Source organism: Eumetopias jubatus, unplaced genomic scaffold (assembly GCF_037043125.1).
Source record: "Eumetopias jubatus isolate StellerSeaLion01/CBP00866 unplaced genomic scaffold, mEumJub1_p1.0 scaffold_3, whole genome shotgun sequence".
Lineage (NCBI taxonomy): Eukaryota > Metazoa > Chordata > Mammalia > Carnivora > Otariidae > Eumetopias > Eumetopias jubatus.
The window spans coordinates 10,428,581-10,442,108 of record NW_028274809.1 but is presented as its reverse complement, the minus strand read 5'-3'; the positions used below and the strand labels follow the sequence as shown (position 1 = coordinate 10,442,108).

The window sequence follows — 13,528 nt, the reverse complement described above, 5'->3', positions numbered from 1 at the left end:
GGAGGAGCTTACCCTGTCCCTGCCCCTGCCCCAGGCTCATGTGACCTGAGCCCTAAAAAAGAAGGGGCACAGGACCCGGGCCCGCCATAGCATTGATGACGCTGGTCCGCAGAGGTCAAAAATAATGTCAGCCTTCTCGACCCAGCCTCTTCTCCATTCCTTCTCATGCTTCCCTCTTGCTTCTCTAACTCTGTTATCAGCACAAGGGAAACGCAAAGTCTGAGGACAGGATGATGTAATGACGGGGAAATGAAGGCCTCCGCTTACCTTTTCTGTCGGACATTGATCTTGATTCCGCCACCACCAGACAGAATGACTATTTTCTCTCAAAGCAGCTCTACTTTACACCAAAGCAAAATCTCGCACTGCACAGACTTATTATCATTACTTTACAAGTTAGACAGAAATTGGGTGTCCATATGCTGCACACTGATGTATAACTGCAACCAGAAATTTGAAGGGCTTTTTCAGCAAATGCACGTGTTCTATCCCCTTTCTTTCTTGATAGGCATAGATATAGATAGGTATTGACATACAGATAGAGATACATATTTACGTAAATATAGCTTTTAAAAGCTCCCAGGTGTCCCCTTACCTCTGATGGCTTTGTGGCACATTTTCCTTTTCCAGAACACTCCATGTCGTTTGCATGGCTCTCCCCCGGCACACAGGTGCTGACCTTCACCACCAGAGTTAGGCGCAAAGCCACAATAGATTTAGTAACAGAATCATTCACAAAACCTAAAAAAAAAGGGCGGGGGGAGACAATAGGAAATATAAAGTAAAACTTTACCAACATTCTTTCTACAAGCCTATGAGTTTATTTTCTGCAGCATTCAAGTCTGATGAACAAAACAAAATGTAATATTAGGCAAAGAAATAAAGCATGTGACTAGCGGCCATTGAGACCTCTGGCCTTTCAATTAGCAATAATCGCGCCTCGGATAAACCTCATTGGCTACGATACTGCCACTGCGCAAAGCTGACCTCTGGCCTTTCAAGAAAGGCCAAGCATCATGAGAAATATCGAAGGCCCAAGGAAGAGAAGACCAGGCCCTCGGCCATCGCGTTAGATGCTGCTGTTCTGTTCCTGCCCGTGTCTTCTGGCGGCCATTTTGTCTCTCAATTCCATCCCCGCGTTAGCGTCCTAGAATTTACTGGTTTTGAGCCCATCTTCTCCCAGGGGGCCACCTGCTCACCCCTCCTGACTCTTCCTCCCCCTGGCTGCTTTGGATAGTGACAAGCACTAAATATCTCCGGAGGCCACCCCCATACCAGCCTGCCTGAGTGGCTCTCAGTGTCCTGACAGGTGGGTAAGCAGGGCAGGAACACATTCAGTGATGGGCTTACTGATAAATAGCATACTTCACCATCACTCTGACTGCACGGTATCAATTAAGTTACACCATTTAACCATCTAATAAAACAGGGCCAATCATAGTTGAAGATTGACTGAACTATCACCGAGGTGTCATACTTATCACCAAATGATCCTGCACCTAGGGCAGCTACTTGTACGTAGGAGGTAACAATAAATGTGGAACAAAACATAGCCTCCAACTGAAATGAAGAAATAATACCGTACCTTGCATCAATAATATAATTATTTCACTAAGAGGGTGTCTCTTTTTTCTAACAAGAATATTCATTTATTTATGTATATTTTTTCATTTCTAAATGAACAACCTATAATTAACATATCTATTATCCAGGAGACAGACTCCTGCATGCCCCATAAAAGGTGCTTAAGACAAGGTGGGGAAAGTGATTCTAGACATCCATGCCTCTCTGAGCCCCAATTTTCTCTTGTGTTAGGGAAGGAAAGAAAATAATCGCAAAATAGGGTGACCATAGAATTTATCCCCCAAACTAGGACTCTTTTCCAATCAAAATGGGAGGGCTTTTATGATTGCAAGTGGACACAGGCATAAAGTGAGACTGTTTCAAATAATGGGACAAAATGTTCACCCTCCTCCTCATGGCCTGAGGAGCACCCAGAGATCAGGAATCTGCAAAGTGTCAAGTATTACATTAATGCCAGGGTTGTTTTTAATAGGCAGATGACAGATTCGAAACAGCAACATAAGATTTAATTCAATCCACAAGTTTTAAAGTTATGATGGATGTTAAAGCAAGTCACAGCGCAGAGGAGACACCCTTCAACTTCAGTTTGTAATCAGGAGACAAATGTCTCTTGGTGCCTCAGTGAAGACAGGTACTGGAGGTCTCACAAGCAGTGGTACTTTACACCCACAGAGAGCCAATTGCTTTCTTCCTAAGATTTCCTACTGAAAACTTGATCATTCATTGGCTTTGGGACAGAAGGAAAGCATGGCTCCAGCGAAGGCACTTCCTCTTTAGAGCTTTATACTTCCTCTGTCATGGCTCCGCACTCTGGAGACACCTCACCGCCACCTCCCAGCCGCCTTCACTCATGCCTGGCTCACCCCAACTCTGTAAACGGTTGCCTAGAATACCTCTCCTCTCCCAACATTATAGCTCAGACCTCACCTTACTCCTGAGCTTTTCCTCAACATTCCACCCCCACTCCAAGCTCTGCCATGTCCACCTGTGCCTGAGTACACACTCTCGTGTACAGGTCCCTGGTTATTCTCTGTCTCAGATGCTTTCTTATCTTCCCACCTTTACTGAAGCTTCCTTAATGGCAAGGGACAAGTCTTCGAGAAGTGGTTGGTAGGAAGGCAAGAGAAGCGTACATATATGGCCAAAGCAGCAAAGATAATTCCCCGGGAGGACTTTCCAAAATGTCCTATCATCCAACATGTCGACTTTAAAAAAAGAGCAATCACTCGAATGCATAAATTCCAGTTTACTAAAAAATAGTTGCTTATCAATTTATTATTAACCATGATAGAAAAATGGAGCCTGGAACAATGGTGGGATGCTACCAGATTTCTTATTCTAAAAGATATTTTTACACGTAAAATAATGGAGGTAAAATCAGGTATCAGAATTTATAAAGGTGTCTTTTTATGTCTTTGCTTTGTTCTCCAGTTTCATATTAAATTATTGTTAAAAACTATATCACCTGCCTACTTACTAAGCATTTAGATCACAAAATGCTATGTAATTCCATAGAAGAGGCCTCCCTCTGAAGGTTATTTTAAAAATTCTATTCAACTATTAAATTTACTTAGCCAGTAGTAATTCAAATGAATGGGTAGTTAAAAATATGTATGGTATAGTTTTCTAGATAATTTGCTTCCATTTCCTCAATGAACATTTACTGATCTCACATCTATAAACCAGGCACTCACTTAGCTTCCCAGATTACAAAGATGGCACACTCTTTGTTTCTACCACACCGAAGTGAGTCAAGAGCAGTGATCCTTAGCCAGTTTTGAAACCAGAAACTTCCTAATTTCCCAGGGGCTTTTTCCAAGTACATACTGCCAGGCTCCAACACAAGTGCTTTGGAATCAATAGTTTGGGATGGGCCTTTGGCAGGCATGTTTTTAAAAGACTCCCTAAGCAATTCGGACATTGTTTCCAGTTAAGAACCACTGGCCTGGTAGAAAAACTAATCAAGGAACATAAGTAATATTATATCACCTGGAACTAGAGGCATGCATTTGAGCCTCTGAAAGCACATTTTACACATCTATTTTTGAACGTCTAGGTGACTCTGCGTTATTTAGACAATCTTTATACTCTCTAGCTCATCGTAAGTCTCTAAAGTTCTTGGAGACAACTCTGATAAAGGTTTCTATACTAGCTTTATTTGCCCCATAAGACTATGAGTATTTTGGCCCTAAAAGGCTTTAGTAAACTATTAAAGAAATCTTTGCAACAGTGTGTCACATATTATTATGTAATTCCTAATTATGTCAACGAATCCCCCAAAGTAAGGCAAAAGGATATGCATGTTATTTTCAGCAATATACTGCTCACACGATGAGAACGTTGCCTGGCGGCTCCTTCCAGGTAAGAGTGTAATTTCAGTAAGTTGTTGGCACCTCCCTTTGATCATGTCTCAGGGAAAATGCTTGGAGCTGCTCATAATGAAAAGTAATACTGTCCAATTTAACTTTCATCAAACTGCAGCTGGGTTAGAGCAAAGTAGCCCTCAGGAAATCCCACATGCCAAGAGCAGGAACTGCACCCTTTACAAAGGGGCAGCAGGAAGAAGCTGAAATGAAATAGAACTCATTTTTTTTTTTAAAAAAAAGAATTTCTTTGTGGCTTTATAAGTGATCATTTGAGAGTTGTTGAAAAGCCAGCGTGGTTTCTTTGACACAGCACTCAAACTGATGGACACTTCTAACACACTTACAAGAAATCCAGAGCAAATGGTCACTACTTTTTCTCTTCCTTAATAACATGAAATCAATATACATAGCATAATTTTTGATACAGACCTAGATAGAAAAGTTTGTCCTCATATTCAGAATTCTAAGATCCAGAGACCAACTAATCAACTGGAGACAAAAACTGACAAAGTAGGAATGAGGAGGACACTCCAGTTCTATTTCCAGAGCTGCCTCAGAATGGGCTTTTGTCGACACGGGCATCTTCTACGGTCCTTCCAAAAACTACAGAACTGCTCCCACACAGCAGGCCATGGCGGCACTGCAGGTAAAGCCTGGTTTAAATTAACAGCAAGCAAGGGAAAGAGCAAGATGAGATTTATAAAGAAGGGAGAAGGAGGGGAAGGAGTCAAGGAGGGAGGAGATTTAGAAAGAAAGTAGGAAGGAGGGAAGCAGGAAGGAAGACTGAATAGGAACAACAAAGCGTGAGACAGAAAATGGATGAGATCCCAGGAAAGGAGACACTAACACAGGAGTACAAAGAAAGCAGAAACGGAGAAAGAAGACGAAGGCTCTCCATCCAGTTTCAGGGGCTCTCCCACCTCTGGTCACATTTTCTCACCCGCTCACTCTCATGAGAAAATATATTCTTCATTCCAACCACAACAAATGTAAGACTAGAGTTCTTTGAAAATGTTCATGAATAAACATATATTTAAATCATCATTGTGTACAGTCCAAGTCTATGATTCTGACTATGAGGCAAAAATATTGAGTCACTTTACATGGACAGATCGTGCGCTCCAGTGAGTAAACTGGCACGGTAGCGTGGGTGAGACGGACAGCAGCATGGGGACAGAGGGAAGCTGAGCTCATTCGTTCAATATTCAGCAGTTGCTTATCCAGCTCTAAGTAAGAGGCTGCTTTTAGGGTGGGCTCCAAAGGCTGAGAAAGAGCCAGCAAAGAGAGCTGAGGAGGTCATATGTCACATGAAGGAGGAGGTCATGTGTCCCATGGATGAGGAGGATGTGTCCCATGGGTGAGGAGGTCACCAAGTCACATGGATGAGGAGGTCATATGTCACATGAAGGAGGAGGTCATGTGTCCCATGGATGAGGAGGTCAGTGTGTCCATGACCAGCACCTTGATGAGGATAGAGAGGCAGTAAGGGCAAGATCAGAGGACGTCTTGTGAACCTTAATGAAATGGGAATCCATTGAAGAGATTTAAGCAGGGGAAAAACATATGATTTATACGTTCTCAAAGATTACATTTTGGAGGAAGAACCAACAAGACTTCATATACACTGGATGTGCGACATGAGGGAAAAGAAAAAATCATACATAGTGTAAGCAACTCTGAGGTGGGGGGGTGCTGGGCAAGTGAATCAAAATTTCTGTTGTGAACAGACTAAATTTGAGATTCTGATGAGACCCCCTTTCCAAACAGAGCAGTCAAAAGCTGGTGTTTGGACATAGGCTGAATACTTAAATGTGGGCCTCATCTGAATACGGATGGTGTTGCACTTCCGGGGCAGGGAAGGGCACCTAGAGATCGGAGAGAGAACAGGGCCAAATCAAGCTATACAGGCCAATATTCACGATATAAACTTAATTGTATATTGACATCAGACCACAACAGAATCATACTAGGATCGTTAACTAAAACAAATAGCTACATGATTTTTCCATGGTGGGGTTGATAAGAAAAGACAAGATTTCTGCCGCATGAAGGAGATCCAGAACTACATGACGGCCGAGCTCTGACCACTTCAGCACTGAGAGGGGAAACTGTGGTCCCTGACCAAAAAAAAAAAAGAAAAAAAAGTCTCAAGGATGCTACATAGTTCGATTCAATATTCAGATGCTGGGAAAGAAAGAGAAGAGGAAGGGAAGGAGGGCAAACATACTGCTTACCTTGGAGAGCCCCTTCTACTTGCTACACAACCGATGACTTCCCTAATGAGTTTTAAAACGATAAAGAAGGAAAACTTTCTCCAAAGATTATCCAGAGATCTGTTAACCCCCTCAAGTAACTAGTTAGGGTGACAAATAAAAGGTGGGTTTCCTTCCCCCCTCTGCATTTCTCCTCCCCTAACTCTACACAAAAACATACAAATGCTCTGCCCTGCCCACAACCCCACACTGTGCTCATAAACACAGTAATAAAATGTTCTGCCATCATTACAGTCCTTTTAAAACAGTGACTTTGCCAAACTCATCTCCCCTGGTGCCAATCAGAAGTTGAGAGCAACTGAAAGGGGGTCCGGTCATTATCTCTGGGGTGGAGTGGTCAAGTGTCAGTCGGAGAATGCAAAATGGCTGGCTCCAGGCCATTAACTGTTTATTTTACCACTCGTCTTCTTTAATATTAACGCTAAAGAGTCTTAAATGGACTTTGTAGTTAATACCTCATTGGGATTAATGGCAAATGAGATTTGCACTTCTCACTTCAGTGGTTTGACTAAAGACCATTTTCTTTCCTGTTAAAGGAAAGCATACATGCAAAACAAAAATTCTGGCCATAAATACTTGAGCAGTAGGTGTTGGAAACAGACTGCCGACTTTTCCTATTAAGACTTGGCGAGTCATTTGGCACAAACCTGTAACCTATAAAAACTGTTCACGGTCCAAGAAGTTCCATGGTTGGCAGCAGACAGGCATGAAAAGCTTGAAATATTGCAGATTCCAGCTCCAGCTGGAGACCCAAGGTTTCTGCATTAACATAATCATTGGGAAGGCAAACACCCCAATTCCCACATTTCGTTCCACAAAAGCAGGGACAAAACGGTGTATCTGCACCAACTTTTTTAAGAAGGGAGGATGGAGGTTAGCACAAAGCTTAAGCAGCTGGTCAGGACTCGCAGGGATTTGCGACCCCATACCTGTGGGTTGAGAAACAAAACCTGAGAAGTAAATCATCTTTGACAATTGCAGGGAGCAAATATGACCAAGTCCAGGGCCGTATGATCCTAAAGCAAGGCTTACTCTTTGCTATTTTGCATGTGTGAAGAATGCCAGCAGACCAGGAGGTAAGGGGGAAAGTGGACTACGGACTAAAAAAGTTGTCACTACACCCATGTAGTGCCCGGCCACACTGACCATCCCAGCACCTCACGCGAGGTCTATCTCTCTTTTCTAAACAAAGCTTTCTTTAGATTTCCACATAAAGGCTGGGTTCTGCAGTTGTTTGTTTGCCTGCTTACTTTTAAGTTTTGATACTTAAAGCGGTACATTGCTCTTTGGAAAATTCACTCATACATATTACCTCATTTTCTGTGGGTTCCTGAGTAAGGTAGGGCCCAAAATGCTTTCCGAATTAGGAGACACAATGGCACATAACAGCTACAGACCAGATACTTCTACCATTGCCACTCATTTGAATCATCAGGTGGATTACCCCTGGCTGAATGACGATGAAAAGTATATACTAAGTAATATCATTTGCTCCAAAGAAAAAAGAAATTGCAGAGATAATGGGAAGCTGCTGTTGAAAAAAAAAAAAAAATACAATCAACTTGCTATCACCTGAAGATAGAATGACTGATTCTCAGCAAATCTTACTGTCAGATACAGAGGCCCTTCCCCACTGCCCCCCAGCTTTATCAGCATCTCAACGGCACCTTTTGTCTATTCATCCTGCAGAGAAGGCTCTGAAAATTCAATATGGAAACACAGGCTCATGAAATGAACAAAAATTTTAGATGGAGACTCCTTTGGTTGACGTTCTACGTTTTTCCAAAAGAAATATCTATGCTCACAGTAAAAGGTTACTGGCCCAGAGTGCTGTATTTCTGTTTAATTTGTTTTTTCAAGAAGATGTTCACCCTACCACATTCCTTTCTCTACTAATATTAAATTATTTGCCTGAAGTTAAGACTTAAGTATTTGAGCCACAGTAGTAACAGCTAGTTGCCTGGTGATATGTATTCTCCCCACATCCTTTGAGCAATAGCATTAGGAGTTTGTGCAGGGAACTGGGCCACCCAGTTCAAGAACCTGCCTCTCCTCAGGGACTGAGGGACAGGAATTGTGGCGCTTCTGTGACATACATCCACGAAGACTGAGCGAGTACTGCCCTGCCCATTCCCCCCCTCCACAACCCCCCGCCCCATGACAGTGGGGGCAGCCAGTCTGAATCCAGAGAGGGAATCTGTGTGGTGAGGGTGTAGAATTGTCCTCTCAGGCCTGGACCAGCTACCTCTACACTGTAACATGAGAGAGAGATGAACTGGGGGCTTGTTTAAGCCAATGTATTTGAGGTCTCTCTATACAGACAGATTATACTGTATTGTAATCAATATGGGTATGCAAAGGAATCATACAAACTCCTTCCCCTGAGCCACCTCTGCCCCTCGACTCAGAAGGAATCACCATGTAGCTACTACTTCGTGTCACAGTCTCACAAAATACTAATTCCGTCACCCCCTCGTCTGCTTCATCTTCCTTAGCATTCACAAAGCAGGGTTGACCATGAGAGTGGCTCACCTATCAGGGGAGGAGTGGAAGAGAACTGAGCACAAACCTAGGAAAAACACCTAATGTCATTCCTTTTATTATACAGGGATATACTAAATGTGCACATTAACAGGTAGGTATAATCTAAATTTAATTGTAACATTTTATTTATTCCGTGGATAGTGTAAGTTTCACATTACAGAAGTAACTGCCCACAATATCTATTCATTAATTCCAAATGAGTGCCTCCTAATTAGTGGCTTTACTATTTATACTAACATGAGTAACGAGGCCCAAGTGTCTACATGAGGGTAATGGGAGGTTATACGGCTCTACCGCCAGATGTTCGAGTTCTCACCAGCTCTGAATTTGGGAGAGTTATTTATACCACTCACGCCTTGGATTCTTTCTCTCTGAAACAGAGATAATAACACTACCTATTTCCTGGGCTGGTGGTTATGATTAAAGGTCTTAATATGGGCAAAGCTCTTAGTGCAGTGCAAGCATGTGGTAAGGACTCTGTAAGGCATCATCATCACCATCATCATCACCACCACCATCACCATCACCACCACCATCATCACCATCATCATCACCACCATCACCATCACCACCACATTCATCACCACCATCATCACCACCATCACCATCACCACCACCATCATCACCATCATCATCACCACCACCATCACCATCACCACCACATTCATCACCATCATCATCATCATCACCATCACATCACCACCACCATCACCACCACCATCATCACCATCATCATCATCACCACCATCACCACCACATTCATCACCATCATCATCATCATCACCACCACCATCACCACCACCATCATCACCATCATCATCATCACCACCATCACCATCACCACCACATTCATCACCACCATCATCATCATCATCATCACCATCACATCACCATCATCATCACCACCACCATCACCACCACCATCATCATCACCACCACCATCACCACCACCATCATCACCATCATCATCATCACCACCATCACCATCACCACCACATTCATCACCACCATCATCATCATCATCACCATCACATCACCATCATCATCACTCCCATCATCATCCCAGCACTCACCACTGCTCCCGTCATCATCACCCCCATGATAACTACCATCATTATCATCACCACCACTACCACCCCATCATCATCAACACCACCCCAATCATCATCACCGCCATCATCATCAACATCATCACTACCATTATCACCATCCTCATCATCACCACCCCCATCACCACCACCACCACCACCACCTACGACCACCATCATCACTATCATCCACAGCAACATCAACAACCAACATCTACTTAAAGTGGGATCCTCAATGGAACTTAGACTTGTGTGGGTCTGAGGAAATAGCTCTGGGAAAGTATGGCCCCGAGAAAACAGCAGTGCTGGGACGCAAGCTTGTAGGTCATTTAGAGAGTCCCCTAACTCAGTTTCTGTGATGTCAAACTTTTTAAGTGGAATTTTAAAAAATTATTTCCACTTTTAAAAATTATTGCTAGAATTTTAAAAATAGTGTCCAAACAAAAGTCATAGTAATGTGACTTTTATTATCTACCCTTTTGAATAATTCATGTCTAGGTTCTACTTTAAAAAGCTAGGCTCTAGGCTACATTTAAAATTGTAAAAGAAAAACATGTGAATAAATGAGGTATGGTTACACTTCATAGGATTAAAATACATTTTTTTTAAGCATAACCAGCAATTAATACAAGAAACACTTACTGGTATAAAATGGTATAAAAAAATTCAAATTATAAAATCTTTTTTTTGAAGCAAAATTTACAACTAGGCCTGTCAAACCACTCCATGTGCCTATTTCTGCCATTAAGTAATCTCCATTTAGGGGAAAAAAAAAACTCATTGCATATGAAAACCACGTCCTAATTGGACACATTTTTTAATTCCAGCTCCCGAACACCCATTGGTAGAACATGAAAATTAATTTGCACTTTTCTTTGAAATTTTGTTGGCTCACACAGAATATACGATTGAAATTCTTCATTTATTTAATCTTTTTCAATGTCTATTTGATCGCCTTTTCACAATCAGTTAGAATCGTATCACTTAATCTTCCATTAGTACAGTTTCAACTCATCAAATACTAGTAAATCAATTGCTAAATTACCGTAGAACTCATATACAATTACCCACCACATCCAGTCATTAATACCCAATGAATGCACTCTGATTATTGGCATTACTATGAATGCCAAAATAATTAATCACTTCTCTGTTGTTGATGTGAGGGTAATGGGAGATTATAAATGCATAGCTAATTGGGCTGCAGATGACTTGATAAACGCTAGGGAGTCAGAGAACCGGGCCTTCAGACGAGCTAACATAAAAAGCTGTTGATTGACATGTTTACCTTCTGAGCTGTGGCAAGCATTGTGAACATGATCTTTCAACTGCCTTTGTCCTATTGCATTCCTTTGCTCTGCTTTGATTCAAAATCCCACATTTACGTGGCCACCAAGAAGATGGTCTGTTACCTTCAAGGTCATATGAAAGAAGTTACCTGGATTTACGAGTGTTTGGTGAGAGTTCCGATTTGAGACGCACTCACTTCTTGAATTATCCATAACAACTTTATCTTCCAGGGCATGTATTATTGGACTAAAAATAAAACTAGCCAATGTACTGTAGTGAAGCCTCAATGGTATGCCATGAGTTGAAAGAAAAACAATTGGGAGGGATGGAGAGGTTGACTCAGATTCAGCCTGTCTGGTTGGGCTATTCCTAGCTCCTCTTAGTCTTGTCACCACAGGAACAGTCACACCCTCGACCTCAGTCCTAGAGATGCTCAGAGGCAGCCTTGCCTACCTGCTCCATTTTTGGGAGCTCCAGAAAGTTCTCTACCACTCAGCCCCTCTCCTATCTGACTCACAAACACCTACAATCAGAGTCACCTACAGAGTTTATTATAAACAAACAGTTATGCTGGCTGCAGCCTGATCCAGTAAATCAGAATGTCTGGGGATGTGGCCAAAGACACCTATGGGTCCAACTACCGGCTATGTTGTCTTAGAGGTGACTTCTTTTCTGCCAAGTGAAAATGCATAGAATGAATACATTTACCAATCCCTTCCCTTCAACAGTTCCTTCTTGTGTGGATCTTAACGTGGCCTCCACAGCCTAGTGTGTCTGATCCAGCCTACCTCTCCACCACATCTCCATCTCTCTCACCCTTGTTCTCAGAGCTCCAGCCTTGTGGCCCTGTTGCCATTCTTCTGACATTATGCATTGTCTCCAGCCACAGGGCCTTTGCACATGCAGTTCTAGCCTTTTGCCTAGAAGGGTTTCCCCATTGCCTAGTTAATCTTTTAGCCTAATTATCTTTCTTCAAGATAGTGATCCCCACTGCCCCCAAGGTTATGTCAGATTTTTATTATCAACCAGAGTCACAGCACAGTGACTTATCACAGTGTGCTTATCACACTTGTAATTTTCTATTTATTTGTGGAATCATTTATTACCGGTTGCCTCACTAAAACATCCGGTTCATGAGGGCAGGGATTTTTATTTATTTTGTTCACAGTTTTATTGCCCGCGCCAAGCAGGCACCCAACTCAGTAGATGCTCAGTAAATATTTTGGGGGAGGGAAAAGGGAAGGAGGGTGGGAGGGAGAGAAGACAAGTGTGGGGCCTGAGTGTGGCACCAGCAAATATGAGGATACAAGAGGGTCAGAGTGGCAAAGAGAAACAAGGAACCCAGAAAAGAAAACTGGTGGTGACGGGAAGAAATCCCTCTGACCTCCCGCTCTAGCTACCAGCTTTGGTGGACAGAGTGATCACTACCAGCTCGGGCCACGAAGCAAAGCGGTTTCAACCTCAGCCAGGAGCTGCCCTGAACCCAGAGCCCCAAGCCAACCTAGGTGGCAAGCCTCATGATAAACCATGCCCTGTTCCAGACCACAAACAATGCCACCAGTCCTGCTCCGGAGCTTACCAACAGAGAACGAATTACACACTGTCCCTGTTCCCCGTCAGTTCTCTCTCTCAAAACTAAATTCTTTAATCCTATGTGACTGGCAGCTTAGTGGGCTGCAAAGGGTTTCCTTCATCTATCCAGAGCAGATTTTATTTATGCTTCAGGCTCTACGAAAGTCCCAGGAATGCTATCTGACCATCAATTCTTTCTGGGATACTCAATGTAGGAAATTAAAAACCCTATCCATCTTCCTTACAACCTTGACTGCCCCAAATCCCAATCTGACTTTTTCTGAACAGATGGCCTTCAGTACTGGAAAATCTAACAGGAATTACAATGTATAAGGCGGAGGCCCCAAAACAAAGAAACAAAGAAAAAGTGATCTGACACATCAAGTGGGTCCTGGTCTTTTCTAGCTTCCATTTATTTTTTTAAATTAACTTTATTGAGGTATAACTTACACACAGTAAGATACAGTGAGTTTTCACAAATGTAAAAACTCTAGTAAGCATCACCAAGGTCAAGATATAGAATATATTTTTCTTTAAGATTTATTTATTTGGGGGCACCTGGGTGGCTCAGGTCATGATCTCAGGGTCCTGGGATCGAGCTCCATGTTGGGTTTCCTGCTCAGCTGCTTGAGATTCTCTCTCCCTCTGCCCCTCCCCCTGCCTGCGCTCACTCTCTCTCTCTCTCTCTCTCTCTCTCTCAAAAAATAGATTTATTTATTTGAGAGAGAGAGCGAGAGAGTGGGGGGAGGGCAAAGGAAGAGACTCTTCAAGCAGACTCCCCACTGAGCTGGGAGCCGACCTGGGGCTCGAT

General features: G+C 42.8%; 1 protein-coding gene and 1 pseudogene across 1 annotated transcript in view; both read right to left on the bottom strand.

The window, feature by feature from the left end:
• Window positions 1–13,528, bottom strand: part of DNER (delta/notch like EGF repeat containing) — a 295,345-nt gene that overhangs the window by 134,240 nt on the left and 147,577 nt on the right. The window contains exon 5 of the mRNA XM_028105280.1: window positions 596–741. Coding sequence (XP_027961081.1) covers window positions 596–741 — 146 coding nt within the window. The remainder of the gene's footprint in view (window positions 1–595; window positions 742–13,528) is intronic.
• Window positions 917–984, bottom strand: LOC114210931 (U4 spliceosomal RNA; annotated as a pseudogene).